Here is a 26746-nt window from a genome sequence, read left to right as displayed (position 1 = left end):
TAAGTCCCCCTCCTCTCTTTCACTGTCTCACTGTCTTGCTCTCTGGCTGTTTATGGTGTTGTGTTTCTGTCTCCCCATTCACGGACTTGCCGCTCTCCCTGTTTCCATCTCACCCTCCTCGCTCTGCCTCGTCCTCCTCCAGCCCCCCACCCCCCCCCACTCGCTGCATCCCTCCTCTTTCCCTGGCTGGGCTCACAGCTCTTATCTCCTCAGACGCCCCACATTCCAGCGTTGCTGTGGCTCCCTGCCTGCATCCCTGGTCACGGCGATTCCATGGGTTCCCACAATCCACGGCAGCTTGCTGATTTAGGGTGGGCAACTGACTCTCAGAAACAGGGGAGAAGAGACGAACAGAGGGGTTATGGAAAGACAGGGTGAGAGGGAATGGGAGGCAGAGACATGGGTGGACATGAATTATGAAGTAAAAGGAAAATTGAAGGACAATAACAGACGTGAAGTTAAAGCATGATCTAATCATATATCAAAACAACGGAAATTATTTTCACTGACCAAAAAAGGGCAAAAAATGTATTAGGAAATAAAAAGAAACAGAATCTTTACCAAAATAGTTTAATCTTTAGACAGCTGAGAGACAGTTTTTCGCTTTTTTATGAGACACCAAATCATCTGTGCTACAGCAGGTCAAACCTCATCATCCGGGCAGCTGACCATCACTAAGCAGGCCGGAGAACAGAGGGGAAAGATTACATTCTGAGAAAACTACGCACGCATTTCCTGTCCTTTGCTTTGGAGTCATATCTCAAATGGCAAGTTTTTCCAGCAGTTTTATAACATTGACGGAAATAGGATGGTTGCTTAGTAAACGTCATAGTAATCAGCTCATTAACTCTAACATTTAAAGAAAAAAACAGTCTGTGATTGAGGTGTCAGATCCCGACAACACTTCAAAGTCAAACAAAGTCATGAAGGTGTGCATGAGAATTTCTAGAGTCCCTTTCCACCCTCTCTCCAATGCTCAAAAGGCCAAAAGTCCATTTTCCTGGAAGTTGGGAGTCTGACATGTCTATATGCATCACTGTAGTTTGCATGAGTCTGTGCTTCTCTAATGATCAAAGCATTTTGCTTTTCATTGGGCCAATCTTTTTTTTAATCGAACATGTTTATGTGCGGCTCTGACAGAAAAAAAGCTGGAGTGGAGATTTAGAAAGTGCACACAAACAAAAATCGACACACATGCACACACCTCTAAAAGGGTCCCTGGCATTGTGACATTTCACATTTCATTTAAATCCATGAGGGATTATAGCCCTCCTGTTAGGAAGGAAGAGAGTAAAAAAAAAAAAAAACACACATCAAATCCATTAGTTTTAAACATTTAAAGGACCATCCAAGATAGACTGATGGAGGGATAGAGGGGTGGGTGTGTAGTGGTGGTAATGTGGGGAGAAAGCTGCGTGGCACTGAGCAAGTCTGTCCTAGATTAAGCAGCCGCTCTAATCCTCCATTTCTGCCCCCAAATTGGGTTTCCCTCAATCTCAGCCTTGCCATCCTAATGTGAGAAAAAGAGAACTAGAGCACAGGCTGAGGCGGAGGCAAAAATAATCACCACGTTAAAAGCTCTGAGAGCAGAATGGGAGAGAAAAAAGAATGAGATGTAAAGATAAACTGAATGGGTGAGTTAGGGGGAGCATGCAGAGTGTGATTGAGGTCAGAAAAGGCTTCATGAAGTCAAACTCTGACCTTCTTCTGGCCAGCCATAAACATTCATCAAAAGAAGTGGCTGAGTTCAAGTCTGTCATTTGCTGACAGTTCTCTTTGATAACTAGAGGCCAGTTCTCATGCAAAAGCATTCCTCCTCAGTCCGCTTTCTGACTCAGAGGTTCAGTTTGGCCGGATGCATTTACCCAAACTAAACAATGCTAAACCAGTTTGCATCCCTCTGGTGCATCAACTTACAACCGTGAGAAAAGGCACATCGGCACTTGATTCCCAGGGCAGTGCACATTGGTCGGTCTTTTAACACAGTGTGTCAGCCGCCTGTGGGTCTTCGTGGATCTTATCATGGGCTTTGCTTCCGGCTCTGACGGAGCCTGTCTCTCTCTGTGAGCAGGTGAGTAATGGCTGAGCGTATGGCTGGTGCCTGGGGATCAGTGAGTTCCTTCTCTAGGTATAGACTAAAGTGCTGGGTACTGCAGGTCAGCAGGCTGTCTGGATTGTAGCCCCGGTGACCTGAGCGGAGCAGCCTCTCGCATGCCAGTGCCAGGTTCTTGTCCCAGTTTGGAGGGTAGTCTGAGTGGGCCTCTACAATCTCTTTATACAGCTGCCCAGCAAAGACAAACACAAAAAGACGAATGTAAAAACGTATAAAACCAAAAACACTACACCATACTTAGTCTGTGGCACTTAAATCTGCCCCATTATGATAAATTAAAGTGTTTTGTTTTTTTTTTTAGGTCAAACTCACAGTGTAAGACAACTCAAAGAGGCGAGTTCTCCCCTCTCCCTGCATCCTTTCTGCCAGGTCAAACAGAAAGAAAGCCGTCTTCATCCTGAAACAAAGCACGCAGGATCAGGGCTAAGTGCTGGATGGATGAGCCATGCAGATCCACACTCGCAGACGCACCACTCCAATGGAGTGATTTATGTAGATGCCGGCACCAAATAGAATGTACATGTAGATGCTCTACCACACAAGACTGGTTTATGGAGATGTTGTAGCGGGCCAGTATGCATCGTGACGCAGCTTTTTATTTGCATGCTAGCAGTATACAAGCACTCCAAAGAGGAGACTCCTATAAAGGGTTTAAACATACCTGGCTTGCCACATCTCCTCATTAGCGACACGCTCCCAAGAAGCAGGATGAAAACTGTTCAGACAAGAAAAAGTTTGAAAAAAAAAAAGAAAAACACACATTTCTTTCTACAAAGCAGCTCTGGGCATTGGCTTATGCACAGTTCCACTAACTATAAATGATTATTTATGACTATATTGTTCCACTCAACTTTGCAGCTTTTGATACACTGAAATTCAATGTTTGCTGCATAAACATTAAATGACAGAGCAACAATACCAGCTAGCACATTAGACATGGAGTTAAACCACATCTGCCTTTTTTTTTCACTTTGCTGACTGCAAACACTTGACCTCTTCTTCAAAAGAATATTTTAGCGGGGTTTCCGAGCTAATATTTGGCTTGTGGGCATCTGCGGACACGCTTGTCGTTGGGGTGCGGGAAATAATGTCACAGTATTCAGCCGTGGATATCTGAGTGAAAGAAGGGCTGCTGGCAACAGCAACTGAATATGGAGCTTTGACTAATTCCAGTTTTGACACAGTTATTGACAAAACGCAATAAGAAACTCATTATTTTTCATCTTCAGTCTCATTTCAAATGGCTGAGGGCCTAATGTCTTGCTCTGGTTGAATTCACAAAGAGCAGGATCACAGCATGGAGAACAGAGTACAACCTCACTGTGGGAAGCTCTGTGGAGTCTGAGAAAGGAAGACCACAGAGAGAAGGGCAGCAAGGGGATTTATTCGGAAGGATTTGTCTATTTTTTGGACAACAGCAGCCTCACAAAAATGACTCTTTGCGCATTTTTAATCCCTCAAGTGTCTCACACCTACAAAAAAGTCACACATGCAGTATTTAAAAAGAAATATGTGATATGTTGACAGAAATTAGGAGCATTTATTTGATATACTATTTCAGGCAGAAAAACACGTGCAGTTCAGAGTTAACGGCTCTGTGAGTGTGCACCTGTCGTGCGGCTCGCTCCAGTTGTAGATGTTTCTAGTTCGCTGAGCCCACTGTTCAGGGTGAAACTGCCTTTTAACGGGCACCAAGTAGTCGCACACGCCCAGGGGCCAACGAGTGAAACTATGCTCCCAGCTTGGGTCTCCATCAGACAGCCCTATGCAGGTAAACACATCCCTCCTGTAGAAGAAAAAAAAAAATGATGGTGACTGCTGATGACAATCCCAAAAATACATTGTAGACAATCAATTCCTCCCCCAAGCCAACACCTCCCAGCTTCCCCTCAGCTGTGCGCTGCTCACAGACCCTGAGGGTTAATCCCACAGGTCAGTGTTGCCCCACAGAGAAACAGACATGTTGGCCTGGCAAACACTGCCCCCTGGTGGGCTTGGTATTAACACAACGCCATCCCGTTTCTGGGTCTCGGATCTTCTTGGGGGAGTAGACATGAGAGCAGGGAGAAGCAATGAGTCCGCCAGAGACTGTTTAACCAAATCAAGTAGATTAGTCGACTTCTGTAGTTCATCAAACTCCTTTTATGGTCTCAACTGTTCTGTGGGCTTATCTTCTCCCTGCACTCACCGCTGTGTCGACCATCCCACTGATCTCTGCCTCATTAGATCACCCACTTGTTCATTTGGACCATTGTTGCCCTCCCAATTCACTCTTTCTTCCTCTCCATTTAACATCCTTCTATTTAGCTGGTCAGACCATCCCTTTATTCCCTCTCTGCTCGCTCCATGTGTGTCAGAAACTCACTGCGTGTTGTGGGACAGAAATTGCTCCAGACTGAAGGAATCTTTCTCCTCAGGGCTAACCGGGTCCCACCATCGGCCAGGAAAGTTGACTCCAGGGAGGTGCTGTGCCAGCTTTGCTACATACCAAGAATATGTCAACATCTGCCATGAAGAAAAAAAAGAATGAGAGGTACACAAATCACTCAAAAGTAAAAGATTTGCTCGCTATAATTAGTGTCATTTGTGGTATAAAGGCCGATCTAAATGACTGCTAAATTACACTTCAGCTTAAAGTTAAAGACTTTTTGTCTTTACATTGTTGTCAAACGTATAATCTACTCTCATGACTAAGTCCCTCATTCAGAAAGAATGAAAAAGGTTTCCGGACCACAAGCTGTACGTATTGGCTATCACACAACACTGTTTTGCCCAAAAACATCACCGGTCAGACGTAAAAAGCTTATTTCTTCTTTAACGCACGGTATGTTGCATGAAATTCTGCTTTGTATTTTTTGTGCAATCATGCTGACAAACAGCAACTAAGACTTTTTTCACTTTTTAATAATAAAGTATCTGACATTTACTGTGCTCAGAGAGAACTTTTGCCTCATTTAATTCCTGTCTATGACATTAATATTTCTAACCACTCAAATTTTTTCCTTAAAATCTTTGGTTTACAGGCAGATATCAAAGTCTTAAAGAGAACAGTCGCAGCCTCGATAAATACAGTACCTCCTGGTCGACCAGGCGGACATCAGGCCGTACGTCCTGGCAGTAGTGTAAGTAACGCATCGAGTTTCCGGGCAGGTCTCCTCTGGTCAGGATGATGGAGTCTTTTGGGATGGAGGTCAGAAGCTCCCTGCCAAACCTCTCCACCACACTGTCAGTGCTCTGATCACAGTCCCTGGAATCACCAACACACATGCAACCATGCAGTACAATTTCCATAAAAACACAGGTTGTGTTTACTGGTGTTTAGAAACTTCTGAATGCATCCTTACCCGTGCTCAGAGCTGTGTGTGTGTGTATATATGTACAGCTGTGAATATGTTCGTGTCTGTAAGAACGGTTTCAAGGTGCTCTGAGGGTAAGTTGTCAGTGCCCCCGCCCCTTCCCCTCTGCACAGCTCTCTGGCTGCCTATCTAATCGTGGGGAGACAGGTATGATGGGTCTGACAGCACAGGCCATGCTCTCTCCTTGATCAAAGCCGCTCAGTGATGGCTGTCTGGCACTCCCCGGCGCTACGCTGGTGTAATCTGCCTTCTCGGACAGCTAACATCTCAGGCTGAGCTCTGTGAGCAGAATCTACGTGCTAACCGTGCCTCCGTTTAGCCCATACCATGGGGTGAACCGAGAAAAACCTGACATGTGGAGTTCAGACCTGGGGTGTGAAGCGCAAGAGAAACAAATTGGGTTGACTCAGAAAAAAAAACGTACAGATGGGGATTTTAGACCAAGGGAGTTTTCAATTCGCTTAAACTTTAAAAATCATTCTTTTTTCATACACATTTGGATCCAGTGTAGTTTTTTGCAACAGGGATACGCAGATAAATGCTCACAGATTGGACAGAATCTGTAAAGCCTGGTGCAGAGACACTATTAGAGCCTGGGATCACTATAGCCTGTGGAAGTGCAATACAATGAGCTACAATAATTATGTCCTCTGTGATCAAGATCTTTGCTTTCGTAGAATTAGTTCTGTAATTGTCTGCAAATTTAAATGTCAAAAAGCCGAATTTCCATCTCAGCATAACAAAATAGGGGCAATTAACTATAATATATATATATTTGGTTTGTAATGAAACAACGGGAGCTTTTAATGCTGACTTTGCTTTTCTGTGCATTCTGCATTTCAGTCTCCCATGCATTTGTTTTCCTCTCAAACACACTGGGTTTGAGGCTCGTTAAAAAGCAACAACACTGCTCTGCTGTTAACGGAGTCCAATGTCTGATTTCATAACATCCAACAACAGCAGTTTTTTTTCTTTACTGTAACCAAATGTAATTCTCACCTGTGATTGGTGTGCACCATATGTGCAAGCAGAGCTGCAGTGAAGACCCAGCCTGTGGTCTTCCACACCCCTCCATATCCCAGCCTCCTTTCCAGCTCAGCGTGAGTCCGGCTCAAGCCGAGGCCAGCCAGCACACACACTGCAGCATCGCTCTGGAGCCAAAAACGCTCAACCTGCAGGAAATGCACACCAATACATACACAACACTGTTTCTTGAAGGTTTGTGTGAGCGTGTTTGTTTATTCAGATCTTATATCGCTGCAGGAAAACAGATGTAATGCACATTGGATAAAAGATAAGGCGCTCCAATATCTACAAGAGTTTTTGCTCACCACTCCAAGCAGCAAAGGTCTGCTAATGTCCAGGTTGGCTCTCCAAGCAAAAAAGAGCGAATAGACCAACAGCATGGCAGTCAACAGCCAGGACACTGAGCGACACTTCCTAGAAAAGATAATTATTTAGAGCACAAATATTGCACATGTTTCAGTTACAATTTATTGAATATTAAGTCTAATGCATCATAATGCCTTCTTGCTCTGTAAAAACATACATGTTTAGTATAAGTTCGTAAAAATGTTAATGCAAGGCTGGAGATCACAAGTCTGAGAAAATGTATGTACCAGCCAAGAGGTACATGACTGATATTCTAATGCCGACTGAGTCATCGTGAGCTCGAGAAAAATGCTGAGTCACAAACTCATTAGGTACAGCTGTAAAATGTACTTATAGACTAGAAAGAAAACATGTTATCCTTGTGGCAATAACAAATCATCATCTGAACCTGACAGTTTTAAGTCAGAATATCCTAACGTGCCAACAGATGCTGATAGTTTTTTTATCGACTGGCCTGTATCAGCTGAACTGATTTGAGGGATTAAATGTTTAGAAATATGTCAGTTTTCAAACAAATGCTTAAATTAGCATTTGCATGGAATGACCTCGTTATTCTTCATCCGTGAGAGTATGTGGTTGTTTAAGTGCACTTAAGGTGAGGCAGAAGCCAGAAATGGCCAGTGCTCTGCAGAGGAATCACCACGTTTCATCAGCTCCACCCCACAAAATCCAATATCAAATATCAAATATCACTGCCATATACAAGCAGTGATTTACTTTCACAGGCAAACGTGTTTTTTTTTTTTAAAATCCAAAATACGCATCAACCCCTTTTGATCTGAATGTGGAGCGTTACGATAGCTTGACAGCTCGATGCCTCAGTGTTGTTTTGTGTTTTCTTTTTCTAGGATCAGCATTTTGTCAGTGGTTTTGTTCCCCATCTTTCACTCTAGGGGATTAGATTTTTGTGTTGCACGTTGGCGTCTTAGTCAATCCTACCTGTCCCATGAGGAGAGGAGAATGCCTATTCCTGCAAGTACCAAAACAGGAAGTGAAAGATCTGCCAGGCAGTGGTCCAGCTGGGCCCTGCACACACAAACACACATGTACTCGTATATATGATGGACACCAAAGACGAGCTCAATTACCCTTCCTGCTACTGAACTCAAGGACAGCAATTATCAAATGCCCTCTATCCCCTCTCAAAACAGACTCCTTGGACTGTGCGCTCCTCCTTTCAATCGGATTGACAGATACGAATGACTGTGTCATCCACCCCCCGCAGCCCCGTCCTCTCCTCACAGCGCCTGTCAGTCACAAAGCGCTTGCTCAGAGCACAGAGATAGTTTCCTGCCTCTTCCTTAATACCCATCTCTATTTGACAGCTTATTGAGTCTCTATATCTCCCAATGTACACTATGTGTGAATGTGTGAATGTGCTCATGAGCGTGTGTTCGTGAGTGTGTGTGTCAGCTACTCCAGCGGGTTTACGTCTCCAGTGCGACAAGCCTGTCATGTTCGGCTCTCTTCCCCATCTTGAAGGTGTGCTTGTCCGTCAAGCAGCAGGGGCGATGGGAAGGGGTGGGTGCCTGGCAGAGGGGGGTCTGGTAGTGGGGGGTCTAAAGATGAACATGCACCCTCCATCCCGTCAGTTGGAGAAAGATACCAGGAGTGGGATGACTGTGGCGGTGGTTGAAAGGGAGGCAATTCAGTAGTGGGGGGGTGCCAAAGTGGAAAAATACAATTTCACCAGCTCTATTGCAGTGTCTGTCATCACAGCTTGTCACGCTTAAACACCAGAGCTGAGTGATCATTTCAAACTGCTGGAGAAACAGAACACAGCAATTTGGCCCTCTAAGCAGGTTCAGTTCTGCTTTGATAGAAGAGAGTGGAATGGGAAGAACAAAAGCTGCTCGGGAGAAGAAAGAGATGGGATACAGAAATGATGGATTGGCGAGTCTTCTGTTAAACCTGTGTAAACCGCCAGAACCATCACAAAGAGTGGCTGGATGCTCCATCTCTAGACCAAGATGGGCCCTCACTGTGCTTCCGAACCAAACCCCTTGTAAGCTCTACTGCTTCTTCCCTGCTCGTCCGTACAATTTCGAAGTAAAAACCAGAGATGTTGGGGCAGAAAAATAAAGTTCATCAATTACTAAGCCAGATAGATTTCTTTTATTTTCTTCACGAACCAAATAATATTCAATCCATACTATGAGGATATATCAAAACTGCTTTTTTAAACATCAAATTTGCTGTAGTTGGGTTTGTTTTCTATGACAGCAAATTAGAAATCTAGGACAAAATCTGAAGGTCTTTTTCTACCCCTATCTCTGTTTTTCTTTTAAATATGACATTAACTTGAAGAAACAGTCGATAGATATGAGACAGAAGTAGTCTTAGTCAGAGGGATCATTCCTTAATTGTAAAATCATATCTCTTCACAATAATATCGCCTTGTTATACCTTTTTTTTTTTGATAGTGGTGTCCTACTTGCTCTTTGCCCCGTGGAGTCCTACTGGGTTCAGTATGCAGTGTGTGATCTTGGCCAGAAATCAGTGCTCCAGATTGCTCCAGATCAGCTTGAAGCCATTTAGATGTCTTGCACATAGTTTGTTTATTTTTCCAACAATCCACACCAACCTTCAGACAGATTTCAGCCTTTGAGTGTCTTCGTGGTACCACATCCTGAAAGCATCTTTACAGATTCATCACGGTGAAACTTCTTTATAATGTTTCACAGTGTTGAAACAGGGATTTCAAAATCTTTGTGAAAAAGAAAGTGGGAACAATCAGCCAGTGCTTATGAAGCAAAACCACCCTTCGCTGGTTAATTGGGCTCATGTGAACACTGAAAATGAGCACAGCGGGGGAGCCTTATTTGTTTTCATTTTCCTTGAGGGACTAATTCAAGTGGCTCAAACGGATGTCAACAATTGTGTCCAGTATAAATTTTGCGTCTGTATTTTTCTTTCAAAACTTGACAATCTTTTTCGGTGCTTTTTTTCAACACTTCGGTTTCCAGATTTTACTAAGTAGGTTCATTTGCGTACATTTCAGAAGATACCATTTTTATACCACAAAAAAATCTGTGATTATCGAATACATAAAATGAGACTAAACTGCATACTCAGAACTCAGCTGTATTCAGTTTTTTAAACAATATGGGAGAATATTGATAAACTCACCGTAGCATTTCTGTCAGGCTCACAGAACTCTCCGTCTTTGCCTGCAAAACAAACAAAAAAAACAGCACAACTAAAAACATTAGTAATCAAGAAAAGATCATTGAAAAAAAAAATAACATGTCGGACCAAATGATTTGGGATGAATCATGTTGCACATACTAGACTGAACGTGCCGTATTCTGCCCTCAGCAGGTGGGTCAGCAGACCGGACAGGGTGGTCTGGTCCCCCCAGCTCCAGCGGGCAGTGTTGAGGTAGGATGAGATGGGCAGGTAGATGTATGGCAGAAAGCCAGCGAGAAAACACAGTCCCAGGGATAGAAGTTCGTGCAAAGACAGCTCCTGTTAAGATTGTATAGAAAAGATGCTCTCCATGTTACTGCACTTATCGAAATGGATGTTTTTTTTTTAACTCACCAACATGATACGAGTATGATACAGAGTATGTGGAATGTGAACAGAAATTGACTTTGTGTTCATACTTTCCCTTCTTAGTCTATTTTTAAAAATATCATTAACATCAAACTGTTCCTCCCTGAGAAACGTCAATCATTTTCAGATCTGCATCTTTTTACATTCGATTATTTTTGTGCCATTTATGCCGTTTTAGAAGTAGTCAAACATATTTCTACTTTCCTGTCAACAAGTTTTGTGTGAGCTCCATATCACAAGGCCTAAGGAATTACCTTTAGAGAAAAGAGTCGATAAAGGACCCAGGGAATGATGACCAGCACATAGAGCACCAGGGTGTGCTGGTTACAGAGCCCCAAACCACAGCATAATGCCCCCCAACGAGCAACCTGATGGGGACAACCACAACAGTGCAGCACTGTGAGTTTAACCTCTGACAATTAAGATGCAAGGTCCCAGTGAGGGTGAGCATGTGTTGCACTGAGCTACCTTCCTCCTCTGGGTGGCGTTTTCAGCACAGTGGAAGCTGGCGGTCAAGAAGAAGAGAAGACCAACAAAAAGGTTGTTGAGGGTGAAGACCTCTGCCACCACGGACCACTGCCAGCTGAGCCTGGACACAGCAAACAGCCCTCCAGCCAGGACTGCACCAGGATCAGGACCTGCCAACCTGACAGCGTAGCAGAAAAGGGTCTGATTGGTAAACACGACTTTAGAAAGATCTGAGCTTTTTGTTTTTCTAACTTTGAAGAAATGTAAAAATAATCACTATCTGGCAATCATTCTGAAATTAAAACACCTTTCAATAATCAAACATCCCAATCTTAGTCTTCTTATTTTCGTTTTGCTCAATTTTACAAGCTGCAGAACTTTAGTTCCTTTCTAAAATATCCCATTTGATCTGAGTTACTCTGAGCTGCACCAGGGGAAAAAAAGAAAAGCAAAACAACAAAGTCAGCAGCTTCACACAACATTCAAAAACTTCCTGTCAAGGAAAAAAAGAAAAAAAAAGGCACTATTTCCTACAGACTAATTTGGGGACCGACTTTAATCTTCCCTCTGCCCAAGCTTGCTTCTCGGACTAGACCTTAAAAAAACAGCGATTTGGGATAATTCACATATCATGAGAACTCCCTCCCCAGCAGCCAGTTCATCTCGAGCAGACTGGCACAGAAACCACGGTGGTGGAGATAGCGCTTCATCCTCAGCGACTTAAAAATAATGTGTGCACAAAAGTTTTCCCCTTCCTCCTCTCCTGTACTGTCTCCATTTCCTTTGCTGTAATTGAAGCAAACTTGGGATAATCTGTCATACGCTAAGACCCACCACTTACTAAAATGAGAGACAGAGGGGGAGAGAAATGACGGCGAGTAGGGAAAGAAAAGAAAAATAGCGCTGAGAACTGTGCGTTAAAGGGGTGAGACAGCGTGCGGGATGTAGGATGAAATATAGAAAAAGGAAGAAAAAAAGTTCAAGTAGAGAGAGGGGAAAGAAGAGAAAAGAAGAAAAAAAAAAGCAGCCCAGTCCCCAGCATGCTGGCTCTGAAATATGAGCAGGCTCGACAATTAGGGAAGTCAGGCAGTATGGCCCTTTCCACCATTGTGTGGAGTGGCTTAGAGTCCTCATCAGCCTATCAGCTAACTGACAGGCAGAGAGCTGCTCTATTCAGCACCGCAGATACAAGCTGCAGGCCAAACGGCTGCCAGGTCCCTTATGACCCCACAATCCCTTGCCGGTGACAGCTTCAAGCTCCATAGCAAATTAGGCGCTCTCACATTACAATCGCAGAAGACAGATTCCATTAACGGTATCTGAAATTGAGTAGAGAGCAGGCCCGTTATCAGACCTGACTCATAAGCACCGCCATTAATCACAAGGCATGATACCATTTATACATTTCCAGCTCTCTGCCTGCCGCTGTGATAGTCAGCCACAAAAGGCCTGATGAGACTTAGGCTAGGGGAACAATGGAGCTTTCTGAGGAAAGCGCGGTAAATCAGAAAAAAAAGGAAACCGAGAGAAGGGTAAAAAAAAAAAAAAAAAAAAAAAACTCGTGCTTGCTGACTACTTCCCCTTTTTTCTTGGGTTTTCTCTCCTCCACTCGCCACTATTTTTCCTCTGTCTTCTCTGTAAGGCAGGCTTGGTGAATCAGGACGTACAGTAAATGTGAGTGTGTGTGTGCACTTAAGGAGTGGGGGGGGGGGCTGGGGCTGGGGCGTCTAGAAGTGGGTCTTAATAAGAGATAGCAGCGTCTTTCTCGCTGCACCGCTCCAGGAATTAGTTGTAACTTGAAGGAAGGATGAAGTAGGGTGGTGATGTGAGGGAGGGGGGCCAGATGGGGACTTTTGTTGAGGTGCAGAGACCTCCCGCACCCATAATTTTACCTCACTGCATGACAATTAACCCACAGCTTATACACTTAGCAGGGGGGCTGGTTTGGGGGTAGCACAGGGTGTCGAATAGTCATGGGGGGTCCACGGACGCGGTTATTACACCAAGTTTGTCCCTGCTTCTGAAGCTCTTCTCATAGCCACATTTTCAAAGACACACACACACACACACACACACACACACACACACACACACACACACACACACACACACACACACACACACACACTCCTGTTCCTTAACTTCTTTATTCTCTCAGAGTGCCTGACAAATCTCTCTGTCAGAGCTTGTCAGTCATTAGGAGTGCAGTGATGTGTGTACAGTGCAGCCTGTAAATGACCTGTCTGTCTGCGAGGGACCACCTGGGTCCCAGTCAGCCTCTCAGCCACTCCACAGCTCATTCACCAGGCTGGCTGCTCCCAGGGCGCGCAGATAAAGCAGGACACATTCTGACACCAGTGTGGCCATGTTCCCCGTTATCACGACTCAATGCTGTGCAGGATGCTGCTGTGCTGAAATGTTGTGGCTCAGTGACAATGGGCTGGTTGAGACGTAGCGGGAGAATAATACAACTGACAACGTGACTATTCTACCCTGAACTGATCCGCCCTGCCAAAATGCCTGTGTCATCACTCGGGTAATTAACTGAATGATAAATATTACGCATTAACCCTGAAGTGAAGCAGAAACATGGTAACAAAATACATGATTAAAAAAGGAAAATGAACCCAAAATGTATTTGCTTTTTTGCCGATTGAATTAAACTGATGAAATAAAACTGTTCAAATCAAACAAAATTAAAGATGAGAGAAATAAAAGACACTCTCATGAGCAATGTTCCCTTCAAGGACACAACAAAAGCTCGGTATAATCACTTTGAAGTGATAAAATGAGACCTGCCTCATTTGCCCACTCGGTTCTACAACATGGGCGGACCGATGCCAGCATCACTAAATAACAGCACACAAAAAGCCTACACCAGCACTCTGCGCTGAATGATGCTTCACAATGGAGCTGGCCAAGGGAGCCACTGTCACACACCACCCTAGGGAACAGACAATACCACAGCTGTGCCATCGCAGATCAGAGCTACACTGTTCTCCAACTGAGTGGTGGTTTGGGAGGCAGCGCTGGAAAGGAATCACACATTCCTGAAGAGGGTAAAACGCCCGAGAGAGGAGGTGGCCTGTTCAGGCTGAGGCTGAGGCTGAGGTTTCCAGCTGGCCCTTGCTCGCACCCCAGGGCTCCCCTCTGGCCAGGACACCAGCCAGGGTACTTAGTAGCTATTATATGACGGGTAAGTGTCTGATGTATTGCTTTGAAGTCTCAAAGCCAAGCAGCAAATGATATACAAATATTTAAATTGAAGCGTATGTCAGTAAATCAAACACCGCAAAGTTAGCAAGTCAATATGTGGCTTTGGTTGAGAAACATTACTAAATGACTTAACTGTATTTCAGCTAAATTGTTTCATCGTCATATAATCATTGCATATAATTATGGTCTTTACACTTAGCCAAGTTCAATTTCAAATCACACAAGGGAAAAAGCTACGGATGATTTTTAAATTCCGGACTGACGTCGATGTTAAAGATTATTTGGCCAGTGGCTGATAGCCGATACCGTTTGTTTTTTTGTTTTTTTCATTCATTTTCCTTTAAATGCTCGAGAAAATATGCAGTACACATTACAAAAAAATAACAAGAAAGTTTTAAAGTCCTTCACAGAAACCTTTCACATAAAAAAAAGATTTGAAACAAGCACACACACACACACACACACACACACACACACACACACACAAATAAAACATTTCAAAAGTATTTTCAGCCTGTTAAACCAATGCCAGCTCAATGACTTTCAGTGCTTACATGGCCTAACAAAATTTTTTTGTGTCCATACCAAATTAAATGTAAATAAATCTTGTCACTTTCAGGGTAAAGTCAATGCAACACAAACAGGACACACAAGATAAGTATCGGCCACTGCCACCGCTTTATGTTGTCCTATTTGCCGACAGGCTGATTTCAGTCAACAAGCTGAATATAATCCAGTACCGATGTTAGGCCAATATATCTGTGCATCGCTAGTAAAAACAAAGCTGTATAAAGTCTTCCGTGGTTCTGCAACCAAACACCTACAAAAAAAATATATAGAAATAAATGGGTTATGTACGCTTAGGTGCCAACACTTAAACAGAGAGGCTTCTTTACGAGAGGTGAAGAGGGTGCAGAGGTGAAAATATTATAGAGGTGTCCCCTTCTCCCCCTTTTTCACACAACTAGTGCCACTTTGTATCAAAATAAAGATTTAATAAAACTAAATTAAAAAAAGGTTTATTGAAACTGATAAATTGCTTAATTAGGTGATAAGGGTTGGATATACTTATTGTATCAAGAAAATCATATACATATATGATTCTTTTGTTTTCATTATCTTACATGTAAATTAAACTACTAAGTTATGTGTGATGTCAGAAAAACACACACAAATATTAGAGTACTGGTTTCAGTCATTTTATTCTGTCTTTTAATGAATGTATCACTGATACAAAATGGCACTTTTATGTGTTCCACATTATTTTGCATCATCATCTTTCAAATAAACCAACTGCCATCAACAAAATTTCATCACAAGCATTGAGGATCTACGAAATTGTTTGATCACACAGCATTTCCAGCCCTTATTCTTTTCCAAAATTGTCTATTTAGATATTTCATATTGGAGGCCACAGACAAATTTCAGCCAATCACCAAACCAGGCGCTTCTCTGCCTTCTGCGTCTCATCCAGTGTGTGTAGATGAGGCTGACTGTTCGCGCACGGAGGAGGATAAATAAGGGTCCCGGGCTCTGCCGCTCAGACGCCCCTCCTCCAGGAGAGTGCTCCAGTGCTACAAGTGCATGCAAAATTAATCACCACAATTCTGCTCAAACAATGCAGCCACTGACATGACAATTTTTCCCAGAATGCCATCTTAATCTCCACCCCACACACAAAAAAAATGACAGGAAGAGCGGTACGAAAAAAAAAAAACAATTTAAAAAAACCTTGTGTTTATGCAATTCACTGAATGCCATTTTCATTGCCGGTTTTTTTTTTTCCAACAAAGTCATTAGGCACACACCAGTGAATATATAAATGCTGCCATATAGACTCCATTAACTAATTCTGGGTGAATTGTAATTGCCGAGTCTGATCCGTCTCTGTGCCTTATTAAGACAGCCTGTGGTGGGTGAGGAATGTAATATTGACGTCCGAGGCAGACACAATCTCAGGCCCACGGGCGAAAGGAATATTAAACTGGTACTGTATTCTGCCGTCTATCTAGCCCTCCTCCCTCCTCCTCTCTTCCCCCATCCCGCAGCCAGTAATGAGGAAATAACATCTTCATTAGACATCTGTTTAACTGTATTAGAGGATGAGTCCTGGGGGAACCATTGGTCATGCTGAGCATGGGGAGAGTTAAGGAGGTCTGTTGGACTACAATATGACGAGTGAGATACAGCAGAAAAGGAACAAAAGGTCCAGAGATTGGGGCCTTTTCAGCAGACAAACTTAAAATTATCTGCTGCATTTTTTAGAATAAAAAAACAGCACTGGGTGTGCCCTCTATTACCACTTGGGATGAAGATTTTATCTGACCACAGCAGATGTGAGAAGGAGGGGCAGCCTTGCCACCTACGGGGAGAGGTGAGGACATTATCCAACAAAACAACTTTATTCAGCTGTTTTAAAGAGACAAAACTACACAAAGAAGAACTCCCCAGACGCACAAGCTGTGCTCCTGACTTGACCCTGACTTGATACACACAAGCCAACATCCGTGGAAAAAAAAAAAGAACACCTGAGAAAGGAAAGAATGAGCAATTGTGACCATATGGTGGAGGTCCTAGAGGAAGGAGCTGGGGATACAGCACAAGGCAGGAGTTGGCACTCCGCCCGCCCTCCCGTCCACTGAGATAGCTGGAGCCTCTCTCAGGTGTGCATTTTTCCCTCATGGGCCGCCAGGGAAAAGGGAGGCTAAGCACGAGTGCTTCAGCAGGCCTGTTATGTAATCATGTGATCAAACCAAAAGTGCTGATGGCTGGGTGTTATGAGGTTGTTTTTTTTTTTTTTCTTTTTTCTGCACTGATGGCTGTCAGCATGCCAACGTGTCTGCTCCGGGTTTCTCAGGATAAGCTCGGGAATGGAGCGAGATTCCTCTCAGGTAGCACAGATTCAGAGCAGCTTTAGCAGATAAACTGTGAAACGAAAGAGTACAGAATATCGAGCTGTCTGGATTATCCTGTTGTGAAGGGTGCATTCCTCCAGAGTCTCATGGCTGAGGCCTGTGGCACTTCACAAGCGAAACGTTTCCCTCTGTGAACCTCCGAATGCAATCGATAGTAATTATCATTACGTCCGGCATCCTCAAAGGCTTGTCAGGCCATGGTGTGAAAACATAAAAAGACATGCAATTTGGCCATCAAACCATATGATCAAGCCAAGAGAGCTATAATTGACAAATCAAAGGGAGGCTAAAGTGCTACATTTAAACTTATGCAAGAGAGCGATGTGGCTTCCAAGCCTATCAACTTACATTCCCCCACATTAAACACAGCAATCTGGCTGACTAATTTAAATTGATACATCAAAGGCTTTCCATGTTGGGTGTATTCCAGATGAATTTCAAGGTCTTACAGTTTATTATTTGAGAGAAACTGCATTCGACTACCCATATTAACTTCAATATATTTTGCCATCTGAACATAATCACACAAATCAACGGTTCGACTGGGTGGAGGTCTGCTGCTGAGCTGATGCAGATCTACAGATAAGAAGCAATGAAAACATTTATGAGGGCCACAAAGAGACAGAAGTAACAAAAGACACCTCAAAACTTCATTGTGACGGGCAAAGACACAACAGAGGAGTGTCACTGCTCGGCAGAGCAGGTATCAACCGGTCACTTTTGGCATTTCCTCAAAGTCCAGGCTAGAGTGCCCCTGCAGGGCTGTGCCAGGACATCACTGCCAATATTCTTAATATTGTAAAAGCGCCCAATGCCCCCCGAGAGGGAGGACTTCACTATCCAGATCCCTCCCACCAGCCCTCTCTCCCTCTCCAGTTACCCCTCCCTCTGCAAAACGTTTCGACTGATCCACAGCCTCAGAGCAAAGTAGGACCTTAACAGATAATAACTAAAGCTTTTTATGCTTATTTTTCCAAATTGAAAGCATAGATTATACATTCACACTTCAGCTTATATAATGTGACTGTGTGCTCTGGCTCAAGTCCTCGCTATCCATCAAACTCTGGTGGGTATTGGGTGTAGTTGTAGCTCTTAATAATGGCCTTTTACATGACTATAATCCACAACTGAATCTAAATCCCCAGAGATTACAAACAGGACTACAGTTAAAATGCTCTCTGGGAGCCAAATATCACCCAGACTACAAGAATATTTTCTGGCTTTGAAATAAATAAGCCTGGCCAAGAGCTGAGTCCAGTTCTCCAACTGTCTGGTACCTCATCAAATGCATTAAGACTTAAACAAGTCCCGAATTGTTGAAACTGGCAGGTTTTGAGTCGCCTCTAAGGTAAAATCAGCACAGAGTCTGAGGCTGATGCATTCCAGACGTCGCCTCAGCTCCTGCCCTACTCATTCTGACCTTCTCTGGATCGTCTGAAACCTATACACAATGACCAGCACACAGGAAGTAGGCTCAGCAATGCACGTCTAGGAACACACAAACACACACAATCCCATTTTCATTGGATTTCCTTCCACTCTCTCTGGGTCCTCACAGCCTGCCAAGGTGTACAGTTGGATGAATTCATATTATATTCAACAATTCCAATAGTGGAAGAGGTAAATTAGATGTATAAGACATGCGTGGAAATACCCCAGTATGCATAAAGTGGGACAAAAAGGAAAAATGTTGACACTAAGCTGCCACCAACAAAGCAACGTGGAAAATGACTGAGATCAGCAAAACTGTGATGTAAGGTTCTCTGGCCAACCATCCGAGATAAACACACGGACAAAGCAGGAATGCGTCAAATACTCCTTAAATGATGGGGTCAGCAGCAGGGGAAACTGCAGGGTGATAGAGGGCAATGCAGAGGCCGCAAACTGCGCTCATGACTGAGCGAGGGGAGAGGTGGTTGAAGAGAGGCGAGAGGGAGGAGCAGAGTTAGAGATCCTGTTCCTCAGACCCAGGAGGCAAGAAGGGGGAGATTAGAAATCGTGCCATGTCAGGATTGGGAGCATGCTGGGCAGTGGGGGAGCAGGGAAACAGGGACGTCAGGGTGGGGGGCGGCAGGGCACGATAATTGTGATATACATACACATACACGCACACTCACAATGGGTGGCTGATGGGTAAACAGGCAGGACAGTGCGGTGGGAGGGAGGAGGGTGGCGGAGCTCTGCTCCTGAATACTGAACAGAGGATCAGGGACACCACTGCCTGTCTGTCAGGACCTAAAAATACTGCTCTCTGTTGCAAACAGCATCAAGATACAAAAAGAAAGTAGAGGAATGTTTAGAAACTGTCTCTAGCTAAAAAATTTTGATTTTATTTTGTCCTTCTGAAGATGGAGCTTGCCTTAACTGCCCTGGCATCTCAGTTTGAGAGAAAAGCCTTTATGACCAACATCACATCTGTTGTAGAAGCCAGTTATAAGAAACAAATATTAGACAGCTGTGACATGCATGGAGATTACTTTTGCTCATACAATCGCTACAATAAAGGCAAAACTATGGCAGAACTGAAGGACAAATGCATTAAGAAAATGTGTGAACATACTGCATATGGGTAAAAGAAGCAAATGTTTTCATACCTGCAGACAGTTATGCAGAGGCAGCCACAAGCGGCAGCCCCCAGGAGGCTACTCATCAGATTGACACTGTAGGCTGGAGAGAATGAGGGCAGTAGACACACAGCTAAGCGAGCTAGGAGGGTGAATATTGGATATCCAGGAGGATGAGCCACCTAAGAACACAATAACAAAGTCAAAAACTCAACTCAATGGAAGATCAAATCAAAGCCATAAACCTGCCATTTCTGTACTTGGAATAAGCAAGATGGAGCCATAAGGCTGTGATGGTGAATGTGCATGTTTTACTTTGATTCTAGTAGTTGCCAGAGGTGGAATGCCACCACCACCACTTTAAGAGTTAAGACACATCCTGCAGGGTCTGTCTGCAAGCTGACTATGTTATAACACTATAACCCTCCTCTCCTTCGTTTCCTCTGGCTTCTTCCCAAGGACAATGCAGCTCCCTAGAGCCCAGGGTAAAGCACGTGGTGCTCGCCAGCCTCAGCCCCCAAACCACCTCAGAGCCATAGCCATTCTCGCCTGGGGGATCTCAGCAATCACAGCAATTAGCCGCTAAGTCTCCTCCACCCAGATAAGGGCTCAGTCATTAAACACAGGCTCATTCCACAGCACTGATAACATGAACCATGCAGGCAGGGAGAAGGGGCAGCTCTTCAAATGAGCACAAAGCGGAAAGGTGAAAGTGTGACCGCCTCACCAGTAACCTCAAACATAGCAAAGTCTCTATAGCTACATTCAAGTCTGTGAAATATTTCAAATCTGAAAGAGGGGCTGTGAATGGAAAATTACTATCAAAAGAGGTAAAGGAGCAATAGAGATTAAGTAAGTAGCAGAAAACACCAACAGATAGTTTGGTGAAAATAACAGATAAGTGGGTAACTCAGTGAAAAAAAAAAATAATGATAATAATAATAATAATAATACAGCTGATACACGTGGACAGACATGTAGCTGATGGACGGCTGAGGGATAAAGGCCACAGGGTGCAAAGGGAAGCAGAACTCTGGAGCTCTGGGGATCAGACGGGGGGGCCTGCAGCCTGGGGCCAAGGGATGGCCTACGAGGCCCTAGGGGAGGCCTGAAAAGCAGACAGGCAGGCCACACGGACTGCAGCACTAACGGCAGGATTACTGGCATAGTGACACCGACACAGCCTCCCTAAAAGGATCACAGCGGCGTAATAAACTTTATTAAATAATAAAACTTATTATAACTGTTAACCCGATTTAGTTCATTCTTCGCGGCTTACACACACACACAAAAAAGAGGGGTGGATATAATAAGCCTTATACCGTACATAAGGCAAAGCTTACAAAAGCCATCGCCTTACCATTGACTTTAATTGGATTTGAAAAACGGGTTGCAAATTATAGCATTCTCTACTTGCAACTTAGTAAAATAAGTGTATAGAAAAGAAGGGGAAAAAACCTGTGGACTGAAAGTAAATTAATCTGCTTTCTGCCCATGCTTAATTAAACTTCCTTAATGCTTATAAGAGTTAATGAGTGAATTGATTAAACAATACAGCTAATACTTACCCCCAGCTCACATGCAGTGGTGATCAGCTCTCCTGTGGAAGAAAATAGGGGAGGAAATTAATGTAAACCCAATAATTATTATTAAGAGACAAGTCTGCTCCCAAAGTTTTCCCAAATCAAATACTTGCACTGGGGTTTTGCATTAATTTGCCAGGATCAAAACCTGCAAATCTTCCCAGTGTGACATTTCCTAAGCGGCACGCTCATTCTCTTCATCTTTCGCTTCTTCCCTGATGCCTCCCTCATCTCCCGCACACACACACACACACACACACATATAAACACGTGCACACAAACCATTACACTCCCTCTCCACTGCTCTGTCACACAAAGACACACATATGCTGATCTGAGAATAATACTTCCAGTCCCATCCTCCCCATGCATCAGGGTCCTTTCCTTTCCTCTTTCTTCATCTGCTCTACGTGCCTCTCTGCTGCTTCCACACTCCCAATGTCTCAGTGTCTCCTTTAGTCCGTTGGGCACAAACAGAAAGGCTACGTTTGTGACAGTAACAGAATGAGGTAAGCTGTAAAAATAAGAGCCGGCTGCACAATTTTTTGACAAGCTCTGTGTGCGGCGCAGTACAAAGTGAAAAGAAAACCCCTAAAAGCTATTTGAGGAAGCTTTAATGTATCTGGGCACAAACCCATTTGTGCCAGAATACACCCAGAGCGTTTCAAATTATACTGATTTCTCACCCAATGTTTGCATCTCCCACTCATGGAAATTGAAATTTGGTTCAGATTAAATGACATTGATAAATGCTGGGGATCAGCACAGCTCCCTCTACTGGTGATAGGTGGGTAGTCCTGCCCCAATCAAATAAATCCAGAGAAACAGCGGTCTTCTTCACTGCATCAGCACTGACTGATGAATGACTGAATGATGTATCTATTACTTTACAAGCTATTTAGGATTCCTAGTAAAAGAGGACAATGTGTATGATGAAGAAAATATAACTCAGATAAAAAATTTTTTTTAAAACTTCTTTTAAAAAACACAAGTTTTAAGATGAATTTCCCTTGAGCGTTGAATATCCCACTGATTCCTAATAAATCAAACATTAAAACAGAAACAGGATACACATAAATGGTTATTTATGGAAAACATATCGAAAATAAACACTTGAACAGCAAGACCGGCCAGGGCTACCAACCATTATGGAACAGAATGGCTGTATTTCAGATGGCACTGGATGCTTCCTATATTTTGCAACCATACCGACAGTGAATTATGATGCCTAAAATTCTGCCACATGAGGAGCCCAAAGTCTTATCAGTCTAATGGACCATGAAGTCAGAACTCCTCCACCTGCACAGCTTTAATGTTTTCACAGCTCCATTTCACCTGGCATGAGCCGCCAGCTACCTGCCATCATTTTACATCACACTTTCTCATCCTTCATCGGTTTCTCAATTTCATTTTCGCTCAGGAGTGGCACACTTTTACCTCATTCAACACAGAAACTTGTACTAAGCCAAAACATTCATCTCAGTGCCACAGAGATGCAGTTCTGCAGCCCCACTACTAAAAAGGGAAAATATTGACTCAACGGGGTAGCAGCACGGGTGCCAAGAGTCTTTGTGATTGTGGAGCATGGGCACCCACATCAGCCTTCCCATAATCCCCATCATTTCCACACTTCACATTCCTAGACAACAGTGTACCCACGGGGCTGCGCTCAAGCCTCTCCAGGGCACATCACACCTAAAGAGATTAGGACACAGAGACGGAGACCTGGAGAATTCAGAAGGGTGTTCAGCTGGCACTATCAGAGTGGGCATCCTGCACCGTCCCTAAACACTGTGGAGAAGGGGTTGGCCATTTTTTTCCTCCCAAAGACCCTGCTAGACAGCAACACAACCGACAGGGCTACTCAGCACTCCAATTGCCTGCTCTCTCCTTAGCTCATTTCTATCTGTCCGAGCTTTTCTTCTGCTTTCATTCTGCAAAATACATTTCCTTCTGCTGCTTGTACGCCCGAGCAGTGCAAACCTAACAAGCAGAGCCTCCATGCCTTCAAGTCCATATTTACAAGTGTGTAACCTTGCTATCACCTCTGAACACTGTAATTGTGCATAAGCTGCATTACAAAATCCTGGAAGACACATTCACCTACAACTTGGAAAGGTATTTTGTGAAACACTTTTGAGGCCACTGGGAAGCCTCATCAAAGAGGGCTGCAAGATAAATTAATACACACCCACAAGATAAAATAACAAAATCAGCAAAACTGGGTAGGTAACTATTAATAGGTTGGGTCACAAACAAGTAAAACCAAGATAGGCAGCACAGTAGAGAATATCTGCATTGTTATATCACAAAACTAAATAGTTTTCAAAACAAAAAGGCAAACTCATCCTAATCATCTGTACAAAATATTCAAGCACCTGAATGTGATTCAAACTTTTTGAAAAAGAAAATCCCTATAAAATCTGTTCTGCTGTGGTACAAGTGATCAATTCCAACTAGAAGCAAATGCAATGATTTATTCTTTTCAGAAATAATAACATAGAGTAACTGAATCAATTTAGCAAATCCAATAAACACTCGCAAAAAAACCCAATAAAAACCTAAAAACAACACGTTTTGTCAGTTATCTCATCAAGAGAGAAATAATTAACATATGTTCAGTACAATCTTACTGTAATATAATAAGTTGAATTGTCTGACAACTTTATTATTTCACATTGTTTGCTCATTATAATGATTGCAAATGTTGCAAAAGTCCCATTACATCGCCTATTTTGACTTTTCTTTTCTCTAATCTTTAGCGGAATGCATTCCGCATTTACTCTGCATTTAATTATTTTTACAGAAAACATTCCAAAGCATAGCGGTGCTGGAGTTTAATTTAAAGCTGTTAAAGTTGTACATTTTAAACAAAACGATGAGAGTTTTATGGCTTAGGTCAATAGTTTTTAAGCGAGTTTTACGTTTGACACGTTCGTCCAAGCGGATGTAAATGCGCCTACAGCACCACGGACAGCACCCCTACATCAACAAGGTGCCACCTGATTGGCTGTCTGACAACACAACAAAGCCATGTGACCACATGAACATTAGCTACTCTGTTAGCACCAACCTGAGTCTCCACCGGGGACAGTCCTCTGCACACAGGGCACATACAGGGCGGTGACGAAGGCGACTGTAGTCCCAGTCACTATCCAGCTCGTCCTTTGCGCGGCAAACATTTCACTTCCAGGAAAAATACCGATAACTATCACTGATATGTCGCTTAACTAGCGAGCTAACGTTAGCATCCACACATGTGTGGCGTTGCGAGCAGTAAATAGTTCTGTAAGCTTCCTGCTATCTTAAAATATTCGACTGGGCTGAAACGAAGTTAATATGTCACCAGATTAAAACGTTTGAGCTTTATTTTTGCGAGCTTGAGATGCGGAGTTGAGGCATTTTTTGTTCCCGAGAAGTAGCAGCGGGATCCACGCCGACGAGCTAAACTCGCGATATTACCGAACAGACGCGCCTCTCTACAAGTTATATTAGCCGGCTATTTGTATTGATTTATATTGTGAGCGCATATTTTATTCTAGCAAATATATGACGTATTGTGCATTCAAGCGGAGGAGGACGAGTACTTCTGTGTCAGACCTGTTGCTAGTGAAAGCCAAGTGACTAGTTCCTGGTTCTCTCGCTGTGATTCAGGAATGAAAACCAGAGGTGTGTCATCGTTCTCAGGGTAGACTGGGGGAGGATCTGCACCGCTGTCGTTTTTTGTTTTATTTCAGTATTTATTTCTATATATATATTCAATACATATATAGATAGATATAGATCTATTTATATAATATATTTTTGGTTTTTAATTTTCAAAGGGAGACAATAGATGTAAAATATCTGTCTTTTTGACGTACAGTAAAATCAATTCAGTGCACATTAAGGCTAATTAATACCTCATCTACATACTGAAAAATTCAGAGAACTGAGGTCAAAATTATTAAAACTGTAAATAGTTATTTTCAGTAATAAATATATTAATAAATAAATAGGAAAAAAATAATAAATGACATTCACCAAAGTCCCAGGCTTAGATTTTCTTTTCTCAGCCACAAGCCTTCTGTGCAGGTTTTCTGAGGCCTTTGGTCATATATCATTGTAACATTCCTCAAGAGAGGGTTCACATTTTTTTATACTAGAATTGATACAGTTGAATGTTGAACAAAATTATTAGTCTTTGAGGTATTTCTCTTGAATCTTAAGTAAATATTTGTGTGTCTTCTTTTAGTAACAGGTGCGGACAAAAGTTAAACCTTCAAATAAAGTGTATTGAATGACTTCCATGTTTCCATCACTGAAAAGCTCTAACTGCTAAGGTCATGTGTTATCGTCAACATTTTACATTATGGATGTGTTGAAGAGACGATTTTGGCCGGGAATTCTTTCTTTTTTACAGCATTTGTGCATGTACCATCTACAGACTGAGCTGTCAAAAGAAATATTTGTCATCCAACAGCGGCTCCAGACTCAGGGGCACAGCCTCCCCCGCAGTTGGTTCAAGGCTCGGACTGAAACGTCCTTCTGTCTTTTCACTGTTGCTCTGTGTAGTTGTTTTCTCAGTGGGTCGCGTTGTCAAAGAATCATGTGAATCATGATTAATTCCTTCTAAAGATTTCAACACAGAGAACCAGCTGAGTATTGGCATTCTCGGTAAATCCAAACTCAAGTACAGCTGGTTTTGTCCAAATTAGAGTCCTAAAAAGCTCATGCTGTAGTCAATGCAGCCCTAATTCTGCCTTCTGAGATATCTTTGCTTCATTTAAAAAAAAAAAAAAAGGAGGGTGTTACTACAATGGCTGCTACACAACTAAGTGTACGTAAAAATACAAGATTAAATCTGAACAAGATACATGAACTTATAAATGTCTCTCACAAGTGTCCACATTTCCCAGGTCAAGGGGTTACTTTCATAAAGAAATTGCCCTATTGAACTGATAATAATCCCAGCCCACCATAAATGAGTCTGATCCCTCAGTAAATTGAGCCCTTGGTGAGGTGGAGTGGTGTCAGCACCTAACCAACTCTCTAATCCTCCCCTCCCTCTCACCACCACCCTCACCGTCTAATCAGTCTTGAACACACACATAACACTTACACCCATCTGACACACACAAACCATAGTACTCACCCTTCCTCGCAGTGGGGCTCAGCCGTCTCTTCAGTGTGATGTCACTGCTAATCCAAGCTTGGTTATCCGCCGGGCTGCAGCGCTGGCAGAGGGATGCGGGGAGGAGACAGTAGTGAATTTGGTGGGTGGGTGCTGGAGAGGCACGTCATAAAGTGTTTCTTAAACCACCTTTCATTACCCCCCCACCCCCGCTACATACAAAACTGTATAGCATATGCGTAAATGCTCAATTGAGTGTTAATGTACACGTATTGGAGCTCTGATAGGAAAGGTAAAACACAGCTCTGTGCACATTCACTGAGCCCTGCAGCTCCTGGTTTAGGCACAGAGGAATCATTAGAGAGCCTGCTGGATTAATCACATCCTCCGAGCCTATCCCATCTACCCCTGTGCATCAAAAAAAAAAAAATACAAGGTTTTCATTGACAGCTTGTCCAAAGAGCTGAA

At 43.2% G+C, this 26746-nt stretch overlaps 1 protein-coding gene across 1 annotated transcript; it reads right to left on the bottom strand.

Annotated features, from left to right (window-relative positions):
• Positions 1 to 554: 554 nt before the first annotated feature.
• tmem260 (transmembrane protein 260) lies at positions 555 to 24803 on the bottom strand. The gene is made up of 16 exons (XM_075448316.1): positions 24239 to 24803; positions 21151 to 21182; positions 19613 to 19764; positions 10888 to 11065; positions 10674 to 10787; positions 10150 to 10329; positions 9991 to 10031; positions 7801 to 7887; positions 6801 to 6909; positions 6469 to 6641; positions 5189 to 5360; positions 4479 to 4618; positions 3723 to 3899; positions 2775 to 2828; positions 2426 to 2510; positions 555 to 2281 (listed from the first exon to the last, which is right to left on the bottom strand). The coding sequence occupies exons 1-16, from the start codon at positions 24345 to 24347 to the stop codon at positions 2021 to 2023; spliced, it is 2064 nt and encodes a 687-aa protein (XP_075304431.1). The 5' UTR covers positions 24348 to 24803; the 3' UTR covers positions 555 to 2020.
• Positions 24804 to 26746: the final 1943 nt, after the last annotated feature.

This window comes from Odontesthes bonariensis, chromosome 17 (genome assembly GCF_027942865.1).
Source record: "Odontesthes bonariensis isolate fOdoBon6 chromosome 17, fOdoBon6.hap1, whole genome shotgun sequence".
NCBI lineage: Eukaryota > Metazoa > Chordata > Actinopteri > Atheriniformes > Atherinopsidae > Odontesthes > Odontesthes bonariensis.
Note: the sequence above shows the minus strand (reverse complement) of the source record. Positions and strands in the feature narration are given on the sequence as shown.